Source organism: Anastrepha obliqua, chromosome 6 (assembly GCF_027943255.1).
Source record: "Anastrepha obliqua isolate idAnaObli1 chromosome 6, idAnaObli1_1.0, whole genome shotgun sequence".
NCBI lineage: Eukaryota > Metazoa > Arthropoda > Insecta > Diptera > Tephritidae > Anastrepha > Anastrepha obliqua.
The window spans coordinates 36,325,629-36,349,942 of NC_072897.1; the positions used below are offsets into that span (position 1 = coordinate 36,325,629).

At 39.5% G+C, this 24,314-nt stretch overlaps 1 protein-coding gene across 1 annotated transcript; it reads left to right on the forward strand.

The window, feature by feature from the left end:
* The first annotated feature begins 2,352 nt into the window (after positions 1–2,352).
* LOC129250359 (putative nuclease HARBI1) lies at positions 2,353–3,198 on the forward strand. Its single transcript, XM_054889989.1, has 2 exons — positions 2,353–2,542; positions 2,600–3,198. The coding sequence occupies exons 1-2, from the start codon at positions 2,353–2,355 to the stop codon at positions 3,196–3,198; spliced, it is 789 nt and encodes a 262-aa protein (XP_054745964.1).
* Positions 3,199–24,314: the final 21,116 nt, after the last annotated feature.

Consider the following 24,314-nt stretch of genomic DNA (forward strand, 5'->3'; position numbering starts at 1 on the left):
ACCTTTTGAGTTTTGTTTAATGTTACTTGCCCTGTAACCGTTGTCACGTAATGGGACTCGTTTCAAGAATTTGTGTGCTAAAAATATTAGGTCTAATTAAACTTATTGATGACCCCGTGTCAACGAGAAACTTACAAATGCGATTTTGGAGTATTAGTTGAGCTTTTGGTAAGTATCCGAGGCTTCTAACCGAAAATTCTCATTATCTTGTTCCATAGGTTCAGGAATTCCAAAACGCCTAATTCTAGATTGACTTGAATTATTTCTATATTATATGTTTGTTGTGAATGTACTGCTTGTTTATAATACGAATTTTGTAATGGGTTTTGAAAATTGTTGTTGCTATTAAATTGCGAGCTATGTGCTTGATTATGTGGATTAAAGCTAAAACGGGTATTACATGGTGGTGGATATGGCGATTGTTGAAAATTACTTGGGTCATAAGGAAAATACTGTTGCGTATCAGCGAATCCATTATTGTACGGATTATATTGTGGGTTATTATAAGCTAAAGTTGAATGCGCATTTGGAATTCTGTAATTGTTGAATTGCTGTTTGCTTGGATTACTCTTAGTATTTTTTCCTATAACAACGTTATCAAAAACGTCATTTTCTCTTAAAATTTGAATAGCAGACTTCACATCTGTAACTGTGTTAACATTAATTAAAGCTACTAAGTGAAAAAGTAATTCTCTTTTAAGAGCTTTTAAACTAGTTCGTGTTAACTCAGTATACAAAAAATGTATACTTGACTCCCTTAATTTTATACTATCTTTAATTTTACATACTTCTGCATTTATTTCTTCACAAAGCAACCTTACGCTACCTTTAAATTTAATATTACCAAGCATCAATATTGCCGTTGTCACTGGTGTGGGATCTGCAAACTCTTCGATCAAGAGATTTCTCAATACTTCCCATGTCTCAGGTTGTTCCCTTCTGACTACGTCTAATGCTGGTCCGCGTAGAGTGCTTATAATGCATTGGAAATTAAACGGCCTTTCGCTTTCATTAAGAGAAGACGACGCTGGCATTAATCCGTTTAAGCAATCAATGTATAACGCGAAATAAGTTCTGTCTCCATCAAAGGGAGCAACTAACTTAATACTTTGAACAGTTCGCTCTCGTTTTTGATTAGCTTCAGCCATTGTTATGCTGAAAACAGTGAAGCCCGTAAACGCAATTCCGACCCAGCTGTTTCAATCAAACTAATGAGAACCCCTTGTAAACGAAAAGTTCCTTCCTTCCGTATCGTAGTACCGTAGATTTTATTTCACGATTATTAAAAAAATTCCGTAATTTCGACCCAGCTGATTGCTCTCTCACCACGCAGTGTTGCCAAGCAGTACATTTCGAAATCATTTACAAAATAAACTTAGAAAAATTATTATTTTTGTTAAAATAGCTTAAAAATACTGTTGAATAATGTTAATTAGAGATAAATGAACTATTTGCACTGGTTGGTTTTTGGCTTTGGTTTATTAAACAATTAAAAATTGTAACTGATAACGCGGATGTGTGAAAAAGTGTGTATGCAAAAAAATCAATGGCAAAATTATGTCGATACAACCAAACACAAACACTCGCAAACCGATGTATTGTGTAAATATGTAATTAAAAGAACGCAGTTGTTTTCGGGGGTGAGTTTTGTGCACGGTAAGGGCATGCGGTAAGGAAATTCCGTGCGGGCTTCACTGTTTTCAGCATAATGCACTTACTGTGCACAAAACTGAGCAAAACTATTTCCCGTAGATAACAGCTGTTTTAGTTGGTTACATACATACAAACAATATTTACAAAATTCATCGGTGACAAAATGGATGAAGAAGACATCGAAATTTGCGACTTATTTCTTAATTTATTTCAACTATATATTTTATATAAAAAATACAAGGACCAAAAAGAGTGCAGAAGGTATAAAGTTCGGCCATTAAATAGGAATTGGGGCACAAGTGGTTATCAAATCCAAGTGTTCCGCAGAATGAAAGCATTGGAGCCTGATGAATTGTTTTCACACACAAGGATGTCCCCGCCTGTGTATGAGCGAGCAGTTCCTTGAGGACGCCAAAACAGCGGATTGGTCCGGAGGAAAGACTATCTTTAGTTTTGCTGTATGCATATTGAGAAAGCGAGGCTTCAAGTCGATTAATATTTATTTCTTATTGGTTGTTTAGATATTTGTCACAAGGTGTATCTGTGAAGAGCATTGCATGGAGTTATAAGTTAGGTGCAACGACTGTGCGCGAAATAATACAGGAAACTTGTGAAGTTATCTGGCGGCTACTTTCTCCAGTTTACGTTAGCGAACCTACAGAATCCCAGTACAGGGATATTGCGAAGGATTTTTTTGATATGTGGAACATTCCAAATTGTGTTGGCGCAATCGATGGCAAGCATGTTGCAATCAAATGTCCAGCCAAGTCAAGTTCGATGTATTACAACTACAAAAAATTCTTTAGCATCGTTCTGATGGCCGTTTGTGATGCCAAGTATACTTTCACTGCAGTAAGCATCGGGAGTTATGGTAGTCAGAGTGACGGAGGTAATAAATTTTAAATGTAATAAGTTATTTCACCTAATACATATGTATATTTTACAGTCATTTTTCAACTTTCATCGTTTGGACAGAACTTGATGCAAAATACTTTGCCACTACCGCCTCCCGCGCGTATATCTATGGAATCGCCTCAACCATTACCACATTTTTTCGTTGGTGATGCTGCATTCCCATTGAGAACAAACTTGATGCGTCCATATCCAAGTTTTAACTTACCAAGAACCAAGCGGATTTTTAATTATCCCCTTTCAAGAGCGCGTAGAGTAATAGAGAACAGCCTTGGAATATTAACGGCGCGATGGAGAATTCTTCGCACCGCGATTGAATGTGACCCTAAAAATTCCGAAAAAGTAGTGCTAGCCTGCATTGTTTTACACAATTTTATAATTTTAAACGATTTCCAACGGTATTGCCCTGAAAATTATGTTGATCGACAAGAACCAGGCAACATTGTTCATTGTGGGGAATGGCGACGAGAAATTAATAGCGAATCGTCATTACCACGTATACGGACTACAATTCGGAGAGCCTCAACAAATGCATTTAATATCCGCGATAGGCTTGCTGATTATTTCATAAATGAAGGAGCTTTACCATACCAAGATGACATAGACCTTTCCATTGGCGGACCCTACATATAAAATTGAAAGACATGTGAAGTGAAACAAATATATATATAATATAATGAATTATTTTATTATTTATGTTTATTTATTTATGAATTTTATTTACGAACTTTTAGATATGCAATTTATATACATAAATATACTTACAAATATAAACTCCAACTGTAAATTTATGCAGTTAAAAATATTTGGAAATATTTTCATTCTTCAAGTAGTTCTTTTATTATTTCAAAATTCAGGTACAAAGTTTACATATTTACAAAATCACAGTATTCATATTCCACATTCTTTCTTTTCGTATTCAATAAAAGATAAAAATAAAAAACAATTCAACGAATTATAAAGCTAAATTAAAAAAAATTCAAACTAAGATAAAAATAAAAAAAAAATTCAAACTAAGAAAAAACAACTACGGACCCTCATCCCGGCTCCTGCTCTATTTTAAATATCACCTTGAGGATTCCCAGCATGGGCCGGGCTTGCTTAGCTGCACTCATTTTGGCAACCATTGAGCCAATCATGTAACCGAATGAGTCCGCCGAGTTGTTTGGTTTATTTTCTTTTTCTAGGCATCTCTTTTTCAAGAGATCGATTGCTTCCAAGATGCCATTCTCAACCTCAGCACTTCTGTCCCGTTTTTTTCCGCTAGGTCGCTGTGACTGGGGTGGAGATGTCGCTGATGTTGATGGCAATGGTGAATCTACATCATCAAAAAACTCTTCTTCTGGCACTATTGGTGGCAACGGTGAGAGCATAGTAGTAGCAATTGAAGGCGTAAGCGAAGCTACTTCTGGGCACACATTTTGTGAGCACCTAATTCTTTAATATAAAAAAACATTATTCGCTTTGTAAAAATATTCCAACTATACTTACGGTCGAGGAATAACATGCGGCCTTAAAAATGACATGCTTTCAAGCAGATACCACGGCCTCTGGTAGTCTGCTCCACTGCCTGATGGTGCTTCTGATTTTCTGGCTTCTCTGCCATATCGATCGCGAAGAGCTAACCACCTCCGTCTGCAAACCTCACCTTTAAAATAACTTTGGTATGAAATTTGAAATACTAGTAAATATAGCTCCCACTCACCACTTGTGCGCAGCTCCTTTCCGATCTGTTCCCATATCATCATTTTCCTTCCCTGGAACTTATATAGAGGATTGCTCTTGTCGTAGAGTTCCTTTTTATCTTGTACAAGGGATACAAGATGCTCATCGTTCAGCGCCATTTCCGTGTTTAATATGTTTGTACACAAATTTATAAATATATATGCATATGCATCTGCTTGTATCGACACAATGTTGGCATTGATATTTTTGCTTACACACTTTTTCACACATCCGCGTTATCAGTTACAATTTTTCATTGTTTAATAAACCAAAGCCAAAAACCAACAAATGCAAATAGTTCATTTATCTTTAATTAACATTATTGAACAGTATTTTTAAGCTATTTTAACAAAAATTATCATTTTTCTAAGTTTATTTTGTAAATGATTTCGAAATGTGCTGCTTGGCAACACTGCGTGGTGAGAGAGCAATCAGCTGGGTCGAAATTACGGAATTTTTTTAATAATCGTGAAATAAAATCTACGGTACTACGATACGGAAGGAAGGAACTTTTCGTTTACAAGGGGTTCTCATTAGTTTGATTGAAACAGCTGGGTCGGAATTGCGTTTACGGGCTTCACTGTTTTCAGCATTACTGTTGCTGCGATAAGGTACGTTGGATATATTGACAATTCGGTTGGATCTGCTGCAGATGCACTCAATTTTACAACTTCTCTTATCGCTGTTGTTGCCGAAGTACAATAGATCCCACGCTCATACACAACAATTGCTGGCATACTTGTGTATGTAAAAAGTTTTCTTTGGGACAATTTCTCTTAATTTCTGGAGTTAATTTATTTCAAATATTTTAATGTTCTTTGCGTTTAAAGGTCAGCCAAGGTGACTTTCTTTACAAGTTTATATTATTTGTATTAAGTCTCTATCTATCTCTCAACAATAGTTCGTTTTTGTTTTGTGTTTTCTTCATCAGTTGAAAAATGTTCTCTCTTTTTAGATGTTGTAATTTTTCATATTTCCACAATTTTTAATATATTTGAATGTTACTTTTTCGTTTCATAGAGGTCTTTGAAGGTGATCCTCTTTAAATCACATGTGCTTAGTAAACAAGTATTTTTCCTTAATTTAAAGTTCTTTGTTTTTGTGTTTATTTCATATATTCCTAAATTTTTGTAACAAAACATATATTTTTTCTTTAACAAACGTCGTTCGTAGGTTCTTAAAACTTGACTGCGCCAGTGAACTATTCTACTTCATTTTTTTTAGGTACTTTTATTCAACTTTAGTGATACACGGTAGACTAACTACTGACTTGAGCTTTGCTCAGGACAGCGAGTCGAACTCTCACTCTAAGGAGAGAACATACTTAAAACTATATTTCTTATGTATGAGAAAAGCTCAAGTCAGTAGTTAGTCTACCGTGTATCACTAAAGTTGAATAAAAGTACCTAAAAAAAATGAAGTAGAATAGTTCACTGGCGCAGTCAAGTTTTAAGAACCTAGAACGATAGTACATATGTACTATCCATACATAAGAAATATAGTTTTAAGTATGTTCTCTCCTTAGAGTGAGAGTTCGACTCGCTGTCCTGAGCAAAGCTCAAGTCAGTAGTTATATATATATATATATATATATATATATATATATAAACTGAGATGTAGAAGTGGCAAAGGAGTAGAGGAGTATGTCGTGTCAGCAGGAGTTCCTCAAGGATCAGTTCTGGGCCCACTACTATGGAACTTAATGTGTGACGGGGTTCTAAGACTGGATGTGCCGCCTAGAACTAAAGCTAGATTCGCGGATGCCAAAGCAGTGGTAATGGTAGCAAAACATATCCACGAAACTGAGAGGATCGTCATCGAATAAGTAAGCAGGATCAAGACTTGGCGAAGGTCTATGAAACTGGAATTAGCGGAGAATAAGACCGATGTAGTCCTTATAAGAAGCAGAAAGATAGTAGAAACTATGGGTGTAAATGTTGTGACTGTAACTATTAGTTCAAAGCCCGCTATTACATACCTAGAGTGATGATTGACAGTCGTTTAAATTTCAAAACCTTCCTAGAATGGCGCACCAATCTGGGCTGATGCACTGAGCATACAGTACTACACAAAAAAACGGATAGCCGTCTATCGCCCAAGCGCTTTGCGAACTATCTGCCCCTTCCGAAGAATTTCGGACCATGCTTCCTTCGTTATTGCAGGTCTAGTCCCCTTGGACATTTTGGCGAAAGAAATGCACATAGTGTATATAAAGCTATCCGAACACGACGGTAGAGCAAGGCGTAAAAATATTGCAGAAGAGGAAAGGCGTCGTTCAATCAGATCACCGAAAGGTAGATGAACGCATGGACTAACTCCCATTCTTACGACGCGGTTAGAAAGAAACCATGGGGAAACAAACTTTCACCTAACCCAATTCCTTTCAGGGCAAGGGGCGTTTCTCAAAATCCTTCCTAGATTCGGCCATGTCAGTTCCCCAAATTGCCTACGCTATGCTCCCGAATCCTGTAACATATTCCTCTTCTTCTTTTTAATTGGCGCGATAACCGCTTACGCGATTTTGGCCGAGTTTAACAAAGCGCGCCAGTCGTTTCTTTCTCGTGCTAACCGGCCCCAATTGGACACATCAAGTGAAGCCAAGTCCTTCTCCACCTGATCTTTCCAACGCAGAGGAGGCCGCCCTCTTCCTTAACTACTAGCGGCTGGTACCGCATCGAATACTTTCAGAGCCGGAGCGTTATACCCATTCGGACGACATGAACCAGTCAACGTAGCCGCTGGATCTTTATTCGCTGCGCTATGTCTATGTCGTCGTAAGGCTAATACAGCTCATCGTTCTATCGCCAGCGATATTCGTCGCTGTCAACGTGCAAAGGTCCAAATCTTTTACGCAGAATATTTCTCTCAAACACTCCCAGCGTCGCCTCATCGGATGTTGTCATCGTCCAAGCTTCTGCGCCATACGTTAGGACGGGCATGATGAGAGTCTTGTAGAGTGTTAGTTTTGTTCGGCGAGAGAGAACTTTACTACTCAATTGCCTACTTAGTCCGAAGTAGCACTTGTTGGCAAGAGAGATTCTACGTTTGATTTCAAGGCTGAAATTGTTATCGGTGTTAATGCTGGTTCCTAAATAAACGAAGTCTTTAACAACCTCGAAATTATAACTGTCAACAGTGACGTAGGTGCCGATACGCGAGTGCGCCGACTGTTTGTTTGAAGACAGGAGGTACTTCGTTTTGTCCTCGTTCACCACCATTCGCATTGCCTCTTTATCCAGTTTGGAAAAGGTAGAACTAACAGCGCGGTTGTTAAGGCCGATGATGTAAATATCATCGGCATACGCCAACAATTGTACGCTCTTATAAAAAATTGTGCATGAGCGATTAAGTTCTGCGGTTCGTACGATGCTCTCCAACATCAGGTTAAAGAAGTCACACGACAGCGAGTCACCTTGTCTGAAACCTCGTTTGGTATCAAACGGCTCGAAGAGGTCCTTCCCAATTCTGACGGCGCTGGTGGTGTTGAGCAACGTATTAGTTTTTTGGGGATACCAAATTCAGATATCGCGGCATACATATAACTCCTCTTCGTACTGTCGAATGCAGCTTTGAAGTCGACGAAAAGATGGTGTGTGTCGATTCTCCTTTCGTGGGTCTTTTCCAAGATTTGGCATATTGTGAATATTTGTTCGATGGTAGACTTTCCCGGTCTAAAGCCACACTGATAATGTCCAATCAGTTGGTTGACGGTGTGCTTCAACCTTTCACACAATATGCTCGCTAGAACCTTATAGGCGACATTTAGAAGACTAATCCCGCGGTAATTGGCACAGATTGCAGGATCACCCTTCTTATGGATTGGGCAGAGCACACTTAAATTCCAATCAGCAGGCATGCTTTCATCCAACCATATTTTGCATAGGAGCTGATGCATGCACCTTACCAGCTCCTCGCCGCCCTGTTTGAATAGCTCACCCGGCAGTCCGTCGGCGCCCGCGGCTTTGTTGTTCCTTAGCCGCGTTATCGTTATTCTCACCTCGTCATGGTCGGGTAGCGGAACGTCAATTCCGTCGTCGTCGATTGGGGTATCGGGATCTTCACATTCTCGGTGACATGCGCAGCTGTCACTGTTTAACAGGTTCGAGAAGTGTTCCCTCCATAATTTAAGATTTCCCTGGATGTCAGTCTCCAGTTCGCCGTCTTTGTTCTTACAGGAAAACGCCCCGGTCTTAAGACCTTCTGCAAGCCGCCGAACTTTCTGGTAGAATTTTCGGGCGTTGTTCCTATTGGCCAGCATCTCAAGCTCCTCGCACTCACGTATTTCGGCCTCTCGCTTCTTCTGTCGGATAATACGTGTCTCTTCCTTTTTCAGCTCTCTGTAGCGATCCCACATGGCTCGCGTTGCGCCCGATCGCAGCGTGGCTCTATAGGCGGCATCCTTTCTTTCTGCGGCAGCATGACATTCCTCGTCGTACCAATTGTTTTTTCGGGCTCGCCAGAATCCAATTTCTTCTTCGGCGGCGGTACGTAGGGAACGAGAAATGTTGCTCCATTGCTCGTGCATACCGGTTTCTTGGGCAGCGCTCTCTGAGAGCAGGAGTGAGAGTCGAGTGGCGAATCTTCTGGCTGTCTGTTGTGATTGCAGCTTTTCGATGTCGAACATTCTTTGCGTAGGTAGATGTACGTTTTTTGCTGCACAGAGGCGTGTGCGCAGTTTGGCTGCAACAAGGTAATGATTCGAGTCGATGTTGGGTCCTCAGATCATACGTACATCTAATACACTAGAAGCGTGTCTTCCATCTATCACAACATGATCGATCTGGTTTCGCGTTTTTCGATCAGGGGACAGCCAGCTAGCTTGGTGGATTTTTTATGCTGGAATCTGGTGCTGCAGACTACCATGTTTCGGGCCCCGGCAAAGTCGATCAGCCTCTGTCCGTTACCGGATGTTTCGTATTGCAGGCTGAATTTCCCGACTGTGGGACCAAACATTTTTTCCTTGCCCACCCTGGCGTTGAAGTCGCCAAGCACGATGTTTAGGTCGTGGCGGGGGCAGTGCTCATACGAACGTTCCAAGCGCTCATAGAAGGAATCTTTGGTCGCATCGTCCTTCTCTTCCATCGGGGCGTGGGCGCAAATTAGCGATATGGTAAAAAAACAGGCTTTGATGCGGATTATTGCGAGACGCTCGTCCACCGGAGTGAACGACAGTACTTGGCGACGAAGTCTCTCTCCCACAGTTAGTCCGACACCGAATTTGCGCTCCTTTACATGGCAGCTGTCCATCGCATCTCTTGGATGGCAGTGATGTCAGCCTTTACTCTTATGAGGACATCAACCAGCCGGGCAGAGGCACCTTCCCCATTAAGGGACCGGACATTCCAGGTGCATGCCCTCAAATCGTATTCCTTATTTCGTTTGCAGGGGTCGTCATCAGTGTTGGAAGTTCTCATCCGAGGTTTTGTTGCTGTTTGCATTGGGGGGGCTTTTTAAGTGGCGGGTTCCAAATCCAGCGCACAACCAGCTATGCTGGGATGCTGCGCCTTCTCAAGTTAGCTCGATCCCGAGCGGGTATTCGGAAGCTACCCAGAGGATACGTGGGCTAATCCCGGACGTTGTGAGCTAACCAGCCCCATCAGGTAATACCTTTTTGGCAGCTCCACGGGGAGAGTTGTAGATTGAGGAGAGGTGTTTAGTACGTAGATGTAGCTGTGAGGCTACAAGTCATGCAAACTGCTATGCCGGTATATTAGTGCTTATGTGAGTTTCCTCTTCATGGGCGTCATCCCGAAAAAAAACGGTGAAGGTCGGTAAACTGTATCATTCCTAACGGCTTGCACAAAACTGGCGCCACTTAAGTGTGCAACGATTTCTCGCCAAGAGTATTATGCGGCGCATTTATTTGCAGCCACACTTGACAATGTGCGAACTGTTTTGCGCATAACGGATACGGTGGATACACCAAAATTTTGGCAGCGATGTTAACAGACGAAACTAAGGGATGCAAGAATAGGGGATGTAGTCATCTTAATGCACGAGAACTTACCATCAACATATTGGCGCTCAGGGCACGTAACTGCGGTTCATCCGTGCGAACGGTACGATGACTCGTGCGGTACAGAAATTGCACCGGCTTCTTGACACAGAACATTTTGAAGCCATGAACATTTTTAAGATAAAACTAATAAGAAGTCGCAAGTAAGCGACTGATACCTTCGACAATCAAAAACTTAACTATAAATCCCATTCCCTGTCTTCTTCTTCTTACACTTATTTTAGATATATACTAATGATTGTATTTGAAATATAATAAGTGAAATATATTAAAAATATTAATAAAACAAAAATTATAAATATGCATATCAGAGATTCTACTTGTAACACTAAGTGTAGTGTGAATTGTCAAAAATTAAGTCGAATCCTAATTAATACGTTATTTCAAATTACTTGCAGAGAGGCTTTGGAACGCGAAAATTCTGTTTTCAAAAATGGAGAAAGCAAAGCAACGAACTTGTGGCATTGCAACTAGAGTACGAATTGCACCAGAATAAGTATGATTGGGAGACAGAATCTCTCGAAAAGCACATTTCGGTGTTGAAATCAGAAGTTGGGAACATGAAGGGAAAGTTCCGCTTGATTTTTACAGAAGGTCAAGTACGTACGCTAAAATGGGGGGAAAAGTACGAAGTGGTCTGAAAAAGACATTACCTTAATGCTGCAATTACTTTCAATGCTGCAAGTGCTAAAGCCTGTAAATTGCTATATACGAAAAAAAAATGTTAGGAGTTAGCACCCTCAATAAGTGGGCGAAAAGACTGGATATGACAAATGGTTTAATAGAACCCGTTTTTAATTTTCTGGCAGTCTTCACGTGAATGGATTCAATTGCGTGAAGACTGCCAGTAAGTCTTTTAAGTTTCGACGAAATGAAAATAAGGCAGTCGAACTCTTACAACATTTCGTTGGACTCAACACTAACACCTGTAAATCATGTGGAAGTGGCAATGCAAATTGTTAAAAGTAGGTAATATTTTATAAACATGTACATATACATACATATATTTTTTATTCTAATTTTCTTCACAAGGTCTTATGTTTAAGTGGAAGCTGCCGGTATTTTATGATTTTGATAGTAAAATGAACAAAAAGATGATGAAGATTACACTCACTAGAAATGCGGCTAAAAAGACAAATCAAGTCATGTAGCAACTCAGTAAAGCATGTGACGCAGCTATGAGTAAAACAAGATCTAATAAATACCACAAATAGCCCGTTTACTGGTCGACGGAAAAAATCTCCGCTGCACGCGAAGAATGCGATAGATCAAGACGAATATATCAGTCAAGAGAAGCCGCCAGTTTGAACAGACTCCTCTACAAACAAAACAGGACAGAAACAGACTCCTCTAAAAATCTTTTCGCAATGAGTCTTTTGCTCAGACGGCAACGATGCAACACGAGCGGGGATCCGGTTAGCGGTGGGATCTTGGCACACCTCAAAACATCCTTTCACCATGCCGTGAGAGCATTTCAAAATGTACATTTTTTATAACTTTCGCCAAGGACACTACACCGTTTGAAACATTAATTGTCACATATCTTTATAATCTACATACCTTCTGCTCAAATATGAACGAGACTGATTTAATAAAACACAAACGGTTAAGTATTGTTCAATTTTTATTTTATCTCCTTCAAAGTAATCACCATTGGAGGCTATACACATATGCCAACGTTTTTTCCAATCATCATAGCATTTCTGGAAAGCTGATTTAGGTATGGATTTCAGTTCCTTCTTCGAATTCTCTTTTATGACTTCAATTGTCTCAAAGTGTTTTCCACGGAGCGGCAACTTGAGCTTGGGAAACAGGAAAAAGTCACATGGAGCCATATCAGGCGAATACGGTGCTTGCGGAACGATATTAACATTATTTTTGTTCAAATAATCGTGAACAAGACGTGATGTGTGAGCTGGTGCATTATCGTGATGCAAGAACCATGACTTGTTGTTCCACAATTCCTTCCTTTTAAGATGAATGTTCTCGCGCAAACGCTTTAAAACGTCTAAATAATATTCAGTGTTAACCGATGTATGTATGTATCTTACCATTTTTTGTGGTCATACTTCGAGCTATATTCCCGATGCCATAATAGGTATCCAAGCGAAGCAGAGTATCAAACGAGCTCCTTATAACGAAAATTATCTTTCGAAATTAAATAATCGAAATTTGTCGTGATAAATGTGAGCTTTGAATTATTGTGCGCTGTAATAATAAACGGGATGCGTGTTTGCCTTCTTCCTAAGATTTGCGTTCATATCGCCCATTATGCAAAGATTTGTTTCCGTGCTTTCTTTCAAGTACTCCCTTAACGTTGATGCTTCTTCGTGCCAATCTGCTCCTCGGATATATAGAGGTATGAACGAGAAAAGTTGTCGTTTATGTTGATTCTTATAACATCAACTCCGTTATTATTTACTAGCAAACCCGGCCCCCTTCGCTGGGCACACTAAAATAGAATAGATATGGTTTAGAACAGAAAATATATGATTTTCATATTATTTATTTCTTTATTCTTTATTCAAGCGCTTTGGCATAAACAATATTTTTTGTTTTTCTATTTGTTTTTGAGTAAATATAAAATATAAATTGAAAATCAGGAAAAAAGAAGATTGTTTTTAAATTTCAAATCAACGCATATGAATAAACAATCGTTTTTTTTCCTGATCATCCATGAATTTTTCGTTTCAATTTATATGTTTTATTAAGCATTGGAGCTTTTTTAACCATTATCCATTTATATTTTTCAAAAAAAAAAACGAAAAAAATTGTTTTTTCCACGAACACATAATTTCATTCGGATTTCACATTAAATTCTCGAATTTCGTAAGAAATTATTCACTGTTTCAAAATCCACTCCAAAAAAATTCACAAACAATTTTTACATGTTGCACTTACGTTTTTTCCTTATGGCATCCAAATCAGAAAGAAATATTGACACATTGTAACTCACACTGTCAATTTGACAGTTCAGTTCCGCCCCAAGCGTTAAAAAAGTAAACGACATTATGGCTGGCTCAAAAGAACGCTGTACCCGTTGCCACTGCTCCGAATTACAACCAAACTTTACGAAACCCATTTTCAATACTTACTTAACAATGTGCATAAGTTTGGTTTAATTCGGTGCAAAGACACGGTGGGTCCACGTTTTGGCATATATTTCGAGACCCTAGTCATCAATAGGTATGAAAGTTACTCCGTATTAAAGCACTTATCAACAGCTTTCATTTGATACCCATATTGTACATACACAACCAAAGTTACCCGGGTCCACGTTTTGACCTATATCTCGAGACCCCAGTCACGGAGCGGCATGAAAAATACTCTGATCTAAAGCATTCACCAACAGCTTCCATTTGATACCCATATTGTACATACACATCCGAAGGTTACCCGGGTCCACGTTTTGACCTATATCTCGAGACCCTATCTACCAATAGGTATTCAGACTATACGGAAATCATCTTCAATACCTACTTAACAATGTGTGTAATTCGGTTCAAAGACACGGTGGGTCCACGTTTTGGCATATATTTCGAGATCCTAGTCATCAATAGGTATGAAAATTACCCCGTATTAAAGCACTTATCAACAGCTTTCATTTGATACCCATATTGTACATACACAACCAAAGGTTACCCGGGTCCACGTTTTGACCTATATCTCGAGACCCCAGTCACGGAGCGGCATGAAAAATACTCTGATCTAAAGCATTCACCAACAGCTTCCATTAGATACCCATATTGTACATACACATCCGAAGGTTACCGGGGTCCACGTTTTGACCTATATCTCGAGACCCTGTCTACCAATAGGTATCCAAACTATACGGAAACCATCTTCAATACCTCCTTAACAATGTGTGTAAGTGTGATTTAATTCGGTGCAAAGACACGGCGGGTCCACGTTTTGGCATATATTTCCAGACCCTAGTCTGTAGTCAATAGGTATGAAAATTACCCCGTATTAAAGCACTTATCAACAGCTTTCATTTGATACCCATATTGTACATACACAGCCAAAGGCTACCCGGGTCCACGTTTTGACCTATATCTTGAGACCCTATCTACCAATAGGTATCCAAACTATACGGAAACCATCTTCAATACCTCCTTAACAATGTGTGTAAGTTTGGTTTAATTCGGTGCAAAGACCCGGCGGGTCCACGTTTTGGCATATATTTCGAGACCCTAGTCATCAATAGGTATGAAAATTACCCCGTATTAAAGCACTTATCAACAGCTTTCATTTGATATCCATATTGTACAAACACATTCTAGGGTCCACGTTTTGGTCTCTATCTCGAGACCCTAGCCACGGAGCGGATGGAAATACTCTGAACTAAAGCATTCACCAACAGCTTCCATTTGATACCCATATTGTACATACACAGCCAAAGGTTACCCGGGTCCACGTTTTGACCTATATCTTGAGACCCTATCTACCAATAGGTATCCAAACTATACGGAAACCATCTTCAATACCTCCTTAACAATGTGTGTAAGTTTGGTTTAATTCGGTGCAAAGACACGGCGGGTCCACGTTTTGGCATATATTTCGAGACCCTAGTCATCAATAGGTATGAAAATTACCCCGTATTAAAGCACTTATCAACAGCTTTCATTTGATACCCATATTGTACATACACAACCAAAGGTTACCCGGGTCCACGTTTTGACCTATATCTCGAGACCCCAGTCACGGAGCGGCATGAAAAATACTCTGTACTAAAGAATTCACCAACAGCTTCAATTTGATACCCATATTGTACATACACATCCGAAGGTTATCCGGGTCCACGTTTTGACCTATATCTCGAGCCCTATCCACCAATAGGTATCCAAACTATACGGAAACCATCTTCAATACCTTCTTAACAATGTGTGTAAGTTTGGTTTAATTCGGTGCAGACACGGCCGGTTAGCGAACACACACAAAAAGTTGACTTTATTTTATATATAAGATTTTTTTCAGTTTATGTCCGAAAAATCCAAATACCTTACGGAACCCTATTTTTTTCCAAAATAAAATGTTATCCATGTTACTCGTGGATAATGTAGTTTTCGAATGGTGAAAGAATTTTTAAAATCGGTCCAGTAGTTTTTGAGCCTATTCGTTACAAACAAACAAACAAACAAAGTTTTCCTCTTTATAATACATATTAGTATAGATGAGATTATACTGAATTCCTCTTTTCTTCAATTCCATATTAACGCCATATAGACACCCACCACTGGCTGTCCCAAATTAACTGTTACGACTTGCTGGCTTCCAAAAGATATCGAAACCCATGAAATATTTTTTAGCCTGGTAAGTACGAAAATATCGTGATTTCGAATGTAGTTGAAGAATTCAATAGAGATATATTTATTTTCTAAACCATTAATGTTGTGTGTTATTATATTACGCTTAAGTTTATTGCATTTTATTAATTCATTTAAATTGCGTTTTTGTTCAAATTTTCTTTACTATTTTTATTTTTACATATATTATGACAAACGCTTTTTAGTGTTTTACATAAATTTTACTATATTGTGTATTATAATTTATACCGATATTCGTTAAATTATATCCATAATTCGTTAAGTAATGTTTTAGCGTCCCCCTGAAAGTATATAGCGTACAGAAAGTATGTAGAGTATAAATATTAACACATATTAAACATACTGGATAGCTATAAAAAGAGCGCATTAGGTGGCTGCAGCAACTGCACTTTAAGCACTCTAACCGCTTTGCATTTAGGGCGAACAGGTACATAGACATAGCCACGAATTAAGAAATCAGCTCTGATTTTTTGTTCTCTACTGACCTGCATTGCAAAACACATTAGCTCGCTATTGTTTTTTTTGTGAGACACACGTGCATTTGTACGTTTCCTTGTGATTTGAGTGCAGCATCGCAGAGTAATAGTGGCCGCTTTTTGGCTTTGCAATAGTTAGCCACTGATTTGAATACTCCTGAGCGATCAGCAGAAGATGATAATTTAATGATAACAGCAGACGCAGTAGAGTCGCTCTGCTTACGCATGGTGCTCACAGTCACCAACGTAAACGCCGGCCCGTGTCAATTCTCACCACCCTTCCGTTCCATAGCATCGTAGAATTCCTTAGAATCGTGTCAACTGATTGCTCTCTCACCACACAGTGTTGCCAAACAGTACATTCCGAAATCATTTACAAAATAACCTTAGAAAAATTTAAATATTTATTAATATAACTTAATTATAATGTTGAATAATGATAGCTATAGATTAATGAACTATGTAACTATTTCCATTTCTTGGCTTTAGGCTTTGGTTTATTATACAATTAAAAATTGTATATTTATTCCATTATTATTGCATATATATTCCAATACATTTAGCTGTTGACAACAACTTATTAACAAGGATGCGTCGTAACGCTAAATTTAACGTTTGTGAAAAAGATCTTCTGTTGGCAAATATCAAAATAATTACCTTTACATTTTTAAAGAAGAAGAAGTGCATTTGTTTGTTTAAAAATGTTAACCCAGTTCGCTGGATACGTCCTTTTTGTCGTTAATTTTGCCTTGAAATGAAACGAAATTCTTTCGAAAAATTATTTTTGCTCGTTAACAAAACGAAATCGATAAATTATAGAGAGGGTTCATCATCTATTAAATATTATTATTATTATTGTTATTTGTAATATTATTATTATTTGTTCTGAGCTGCACCGCAAATATCCGTCTTTGCATGATTCTTTTCAGCTGCTTAATATAAAAGGCAAGGACAAAAAACAGTAGCAATTCTAAGCTTTCCTCTGCATATGATGGCAACCAGCTTTTAAAATCTATTCTTTTTTTTGGCAAGTCCAAAAAAACCGGTAGTTCACTTTAAAGTCGGTTTGCAACACTATGGATAATTTTTTTTTCGCATGAGAGTCTCCATGCTACACGAAATGATGTCGTATGCATGTAAGTAGTGAGATCCTTTTTAAAAGCTTCATGCAATAATTTGTATAAGTAATAACAACGGCCACCGTAGCGGAATGGGTTAGTGCGTGACTACCATTCCGAATTCACAGAGAGAACGTTGGTTCGAATCTCGGTTAAACACCAAAATTAAGAAAAACATTTTTCTAATAGCGTTCGCCCCTCGGAAGGCAATGGCACGTCGCCGAGTGTATTTCTGACATGAAAAAGCTCCTTATAAAAATATCTGCCTTTCGGAGTCGGCTGTAGGTCCCTCCATTTTGTGGAACAACATCAAGACGCACACCACACCCAAAAAGAGTGTATGCGCCAATTATATGTATACATATATATATAAAATAACAACAGCGCAATAAGTTGTGAATTATGGAAATAATAATATTACTAATGATAATAATAATATAATAAGCGGAGAAAAAAGGAGCTCGCCACTTCCTTTCTGGCTTGAGCGGATAGAGGAACAACTCGAGTTGCAGAGAAGGAGTATCATCAGAACGAGTGAAAACTTCCGAAGAGTGAGTGATGCAGCGGTTTCGCGAAATAGCGGCTGAGATGGTGAATCCGCGGAAAGCAATGAAAATAACGGAAGAACGTGTGGGGAAAGCTGAAGCACAAATTGAACCCAATGGTTAGCTAAATGGAGAAATTGCGCTGCTTAAGACTCAGCTGGATGAGTGCCAAAATCAAGCTGTCTCCACCGATCTCATCATCAACTCTTTACCGCACATAGATGGTGAGGATATTGAAAATAGTTTTGGTAGCCTGTGTCATTCTCGGCTCATTCGGCTTGCAAACGAAATGTATCGCATCCGTTACAACAACGAAATTGAAAACCTTATTGGTGGTGAAAATGTAATACGTTTTATTAAAGCGCAGCGGATTAGATGGATTGGCCACATCATAAGAATGCCCAACGAAAGTATCCAAAAAAAGGGTGTTTACTTTGCGTCCAAGGAAAGGAAGAGAAGCCGACCAAGAAAGAAATGGCTTGATGACGTCGAATCCGCCTTAAAAGCGATGAACGTTCATAATTGGAGAAATCAGGCAAGAGAGAGACTGAATTGGAGGAGGATAGTTGATAAAGCTATGGTCCACCACAGACTGTGAAACTAATAGAGAGAGACAGTTTTATTCTCTTAATATGCCTGCGGCACAAGTCTGATCCGCCTTCCGACTGCTAGTGCTCCCACTCTCCAACGTATCTTAGTCCCTTTCCGCTGCCCGTAGGATACACAAAATTGAGTAAAACTCATCCCGTAGAAAACAACTGCTTTCTTATAGTTACATGTTTACACAATACATCGGTTTGTGTGTATTTGTGTTCTGTTGTATCGACACAATGTTGCCATTGATATTTTTGGAGTTTAGCAAGGGAAATAAGAGGAACTTCCCTTCAACTGGGAGCGGACATTTCAGCGGCAGAGTTAAAAATATACCTATACTAGCATTACCCAGTGGGCTTCGCACCACCATACATAAAATGTTTTTTTTATATCGCAAGAAATGTTTCATATTAAGTTTTCTTTATAGAACTCGTGAAATGTTTAAACAGTTAAATTAGTTGATTTTTTTCATTCAACATACTTTCTAAAGATGTCACAATAGCCTTTTCTGTACTTTTTTAAAATTTGATTGTGGTGGTCACCTATATAGAGGTAAGGTGAAAGAGCCGATAAAAACTTGTAATTAAACTTTGATCCTTTAATTTCCATTTCAATTTTTTACGCTAAATAAATTATGCTAAAATAAATAAATTTAAAAATGTTTTTCCAGTTTCTTCTGGAGCATTCAATTTTTTATTATATTTTCGTCCAAAATGACTTGCAATTCGATAAAAAATTGATTGCTAAAAAGATTTGATTTGTGAACACAATAACGTACAAAATAAAATGAAATAATTTTTATTTTTATTTCGGAAAAAGAAAAGCAACGTTTAATTTAATACAATTGTATACACAACATTTTTTGTTTTATTTTGTGGTGCATAAATAAACAAATTTTTTGGCGCTCCAACTCTCGAACATGCAACGTACAGTTGACTGTTCACCAACCACAACATTGGCTACTTCATCAATCGTTGGTACATTGAATCGTCTGGCGTGATCCCCAATTGGTGTTTTATCGGCTTTTATTATGATTTTGTGGCCATCGGTGGGCATCAGATCGAGTGCCACTTTGAACAATTTCACCAATTCATTGTGTTGATGGAACATTGTTTGCAATTCATTCACGATTGATCTTCTCGTATTCGTCGAAATTGCACAGCGCTGATCTAATTCACGATTCTCATCACCAATAAAATATATTTGCAAAAATTGATGGTCACCATCTGGGAATGGTAGCAAAGACCCAGCTCTATGGTATATTTGACCTCGAATCTCTAAAGTTCGAGAAATATATGTAAATAACGGATCTGAATTTTTAAAAACATCGAACACAGGGACGGCACATAAATTAAATATGATATTGTTCATTCCAAACGAAGTAATAACCTTAAACGTCGGCATAAATCCATCTCTTATAATATTTGTAGCTCCAAAAGATGTCATTTGAAAGCATGAATTGTATTTTTTAATGTTTAAGAGGAAATGCTTCGACGTTGGTGAATTGCCAAAAACCAATGAATGCAAAGGTTCTGGCGAAAGTTCTAGCACCGGTAATTTGACTTTCCCACCAGCACAGCACATACCAGGCGTTTCGTTTCTGAATTTATATGCTTTGCAATGTATACATTCTATATTCATTTGGCCAATGTAGGCATGCATGCTGTAATCAATCGTTTTTCCCATACAGGCATTTCGTATGAGAGGATACCATTACTCACATAAAATGTCATAACTCAGGAACGGCTGCACCGATTTCAATCAAACTTCACACAAACCACCTCCTCAAAGATAGAAAAGAACTCTAAAATTTTTGTGTCAATCGCTTTGGCGGTTCTTGAGTTATAAGATTACCAAGGAAATGTAACTTCTTTTTATATATATAGATTCAGACTACGTTAAATCAACCGCAATTAACGAAATACATTCAATACGCAGCTGCTTGGCCTCAAGATGATTATCTCAACAAGGAAATAACCATTATGGAAGTTGAAAAAGTTGTGAGAAATACCAAACAAACAAATCACCCGGACAGGGGCGAGTAACATACCTATGAATTACTAAAAAATGCCAGACAGGAATTCCTACAAGAGCTGACAAAGGTGTATACTGTGATTGTTGAAAAAGGAAAAATAGATGCGAAATTTCCAAATACAATAATTTTTCGCTTATTCAAGAAGAGCGAACCAAATGTCGTCAGTAACAATAGAGGAATTTCATTTATTTACGCTGTACCTGAATGACCTACATAATTATTTGAGAAATTGTCTAATGGTTGAAACCATTAATATACAGATACTGATAAACACAGACGATATTGTGCTGTTAGCAGATAATCCAAGGATCATGTAAGTTATGATTTATAAATTAGAAATATATTAGTCTAGGTTAGGTTAGCCTGGTTGGCAACAAGACACGCATAGACCTTTTGGTCCCTAGCGATACCAGATGGAGACCGACCTCTATGAATACCTAAAGTTGACATTATGTAGGATGTCAGCGCTTTAAGCGAATCTAAGCAGCGCTGGGAGATCCGCTTTTGAGACGTCCTCCAGACCCTTAAACAATGGGGCTCCCAGGAATTTTAGACGCGTTTTTGATAAAGCCGGACAAACGCACAGAAGGTGTTCCAAAGTTTCCTCAACATCTCTTCCGCATTTCCTGCATTTGTCCGTGTTAGCAATCCCTATCTTGTACGCATGTGCAACCAATAGATTATGACCTGTTAGCATACCTATGATAGTTCTGCAGTCCTTTCGCGAGAGCGTAAGTACGAATTGAGTCAATTTTTTGTCTTTAGTTCTACACATGACTTTTGCTGTTTTGCATGTGGTTAGATTAGTCCACCTTGCTTCCACTCGCCTTTTCATGTAGTCGCCCATTTCATTGTATATTGCATTTAGCGGTTTTGGTATGTCGTTCTCTTGTTCAAAAGGTAGTCTAACAGCGCTTTTTTCTATCTGATCTACTATTTCGTTCCCCATAATGCCTTTGTGACCAGGCACCCAATAGATATGCAGCCTACTGTTTGCGGCTAGCCTTTCTATGGCCTCCCTGCTCCATCGAACATTTTTGAACTTAACATAATATGAGCTTATTGCTTTTATTGCTGCTTGACTGTCCACGTATATATTAATTGTTAAGTTCTTTTTTGCTCTGGTGTAGGCTAGCTCCGCGGCTTTCCCCACAGCAAAAACTTCCGCTTGGAAAATACTGCTGCGGTCTGGCAGCTTGATAGGCTGCCTTATCCCTAGTTTTGAGCAGTAAATACCCGCTCCCACTCCATCTGAAGGCTTAGAGGCGTCTGTATAGATGTGAAAAGTTTTATGGCCAGGCTTCATGCCTTTGTGCCCTCCCTCCTCTTCAATTGTAGGGCGAAACCTTCTTTCCCAACTAAAGTACGGAGTCATATAGTCTGTGCAACATGAGCTCCACTTTCCTATTGAGCTGTGACACAAGTTTTTGAATCCTTTCCAGTGGCATTAATTATATCAGTTTTCTTGTCGCAGTCCACCATACTAAGGCCCCATACAGCAATATCGGTCTAACTACCGCCGTGTAGCACCAATGCATCAGAGAGAGTGATAGACCCCAAGTAACGCCCAGCATTCTTTTAGAAGCGTACAACGCATTAGTGGCCTTTTTCACCCTTTCCTCAACATTGTGCTTCCACAGCAATTTACTGTCCAGTATTACTCCTAGGTACCTTGTATGGTCTTTGAGAAGTAGTTTGTTGTTGCCCAGCTTCGGGAGGTTCCACGTCGGAACCTTGAACTTCCTGGTGAAAAGTACCATGTCCGTTTTTCTAGCGTGTATCTCTAGCCCTGCGCGAGATGTCCATTGGTGTACCGTTTTAAGTGTGTTATTCATCACATTACTGATGGTGTCCAGGTACTTTCCCGTAACTACTATAGCTATGTCATCTGCATATGCCACTAGGTTTGGTGCCCCTCTTTCAAATTTCTTGAGCAGTTCGTTTGCTACAAGTAACCATAATAGCGGCGATAGTACCCCACCTTGCGGAGTGCCTCTGCATGCATATTTGGTGACGCTCGTATCGTTCCATTCTGCTCTTATCTTCCTGCTAGCTAATAGCTGCCTTATTCATAGATAAATCGCGAGTTGCACATTAAGTGACTCTATGCTTTTTAAAATAGCTTCTTTCGCCACGTTGTTAAAGGCCTCTGATATATCTAGGAATACTCCTAGAGCATACTCCTTACATTCTAACGCCTTTTCTATGTTTGGTACAAGTGAGTGAAGTGCAGTTTCAGTAGATCTGCCTTTAGTGTAAGCGTGCTGCGCCTTGGATAATACGTCCGGCGCAATTGTGTCTCTAATGTATGTGTCTAGAATCTTCTCTAACGTTTTCAGGAGAAATGAGGTCAGACTAATGGGCCTGTATTCCTTCGAGTAGAGAGGGTTGCTTTTTCCAGCTTTCGGAATAAACACAACTCTCGCTTCTCTCTACAATACAGGAACATAGCCGAACCTCAAGCATCCCCTGAATATCATTTTTGACCATGGTACCACAAGATGGCTTGCTTTTTGGAGCATGGCTGTGAAGATTCCGTCCAGTCCTGGCGATTTATATGAGTCGAAACTTTGTATAGCCCATTCTATCTTATTCGTCGTAATTACGTTCGTCGGGAAGTCCGCACACCCTGGAAAATATGTGCTGACCAGGACCAGAGTCCTCACAGCTGTAGATCAAGTACATTCTTCGAGGTTCGTCCAACATATGTTGGTTCTTCACCTAGATTAGCTATTTCTAGGCTAGTCTGAAGAATATAGTTAAATAGTGACTCACCTCGGTCGTGACTCACCAGACCGTGTGATGTGCGTTTGCGTCCGTTCCTACCACCAGAGCGTGCTTCTTTCTGGCAGCTGTTTCTATAACAAGACCCAAAGACTAACGTCTCATCCTTACAGCCCTCCACCGCCACCTCTGTCAGACCGTCTGAAGATAGATTTTGATCAATATAAGAACATATACTTATTTTGATTTTATTATCGCTGTTCTTATATTATTTTTTCCAATCGGAATGTAGGTGTTGTAGCTATGTGACTTTACACTGGAGACTATGTTGCCCGATGCTATCCATGGTTCCTGGACTAGAGCCACATCGTAGCCGACTCCCTCTATGTTGACCAGGAGCTCGGCTGAGACGTTCTTACTTTTGTGGAGGTTTATCAGAAGGACCTTCAGCATCTGGCCTCAGTACCTTCTCGGGGTTGGATACTTCCTCCAGCTCACTCTTCTCCACTTCGTGTATATTGAGATATTGAGATAAACTGAGATCCTTTTCCACCTCCCCCGCAGCGAGCGTGTTGTGATTGTTATCTGCCGGTTTGTGCTTTTTGAGGCGAAGATGCACGCTACCAACTCGCCAAGCCATCCTCCCGAATCGCGCGTAAAGCAGGTCCTCTGCCGGCTTGTTGATTTGGATAATTTAGTCTTTGCCTCCATTAGCAGTTGCTGGTTTTGCCACGCTCAACACTTTCCAGTCGTCTGTCGGCACGTCTGTGTTCTGTCTTTGTAGTAGTCGCAGTGCATTTTCCGGTTTCACCACTCGCGGAATGAAAACCTTTGCCGTCGGGAGGGAATGCAGCTGCGATCAACAATTTCTGGTGATGCTCCCTCCCAAAGGCTTTGAAGCGTTTTTACTGCTTGCTTTAGCCATGTGAGCGTGGGGTCCTTACACTTCTTAATTTTGACGCCATTGAACCACATTGCTCCGTCGAATGCTGGCATCGGTGCGTTCGGCTCTGCGTCCATTTTCGTAAACAGGTTTCCAGTAGCTTCATTTCCACTACATTCCATCGTTCCTGCGACATTCGCCCCAGCTGGTCACTTCGTGCCTCTCGTGCCTGTGCTTCTGCTATTTCGATGGCACTGAGGCCTCGCTATCCGCAGAACGCTGCCTCTTGATGGCTAGGTCTTCTTC

Coding starts and splice junctions, on each gene's coding strand:
- LOC129250359 (XM_054889989.1), top strand. CDS start 2,353: ATGTGGAACATTCCAAATTGTGTTGGCGCAATCGATGGCAAGCATGTT. Junction 2,543..2,599: donor TGGTAGTCAGAGTGACGGAG/GTAATAAATTTT, acceptor TATATTTTACAG/TCATTTTTCAACTTTCATCG.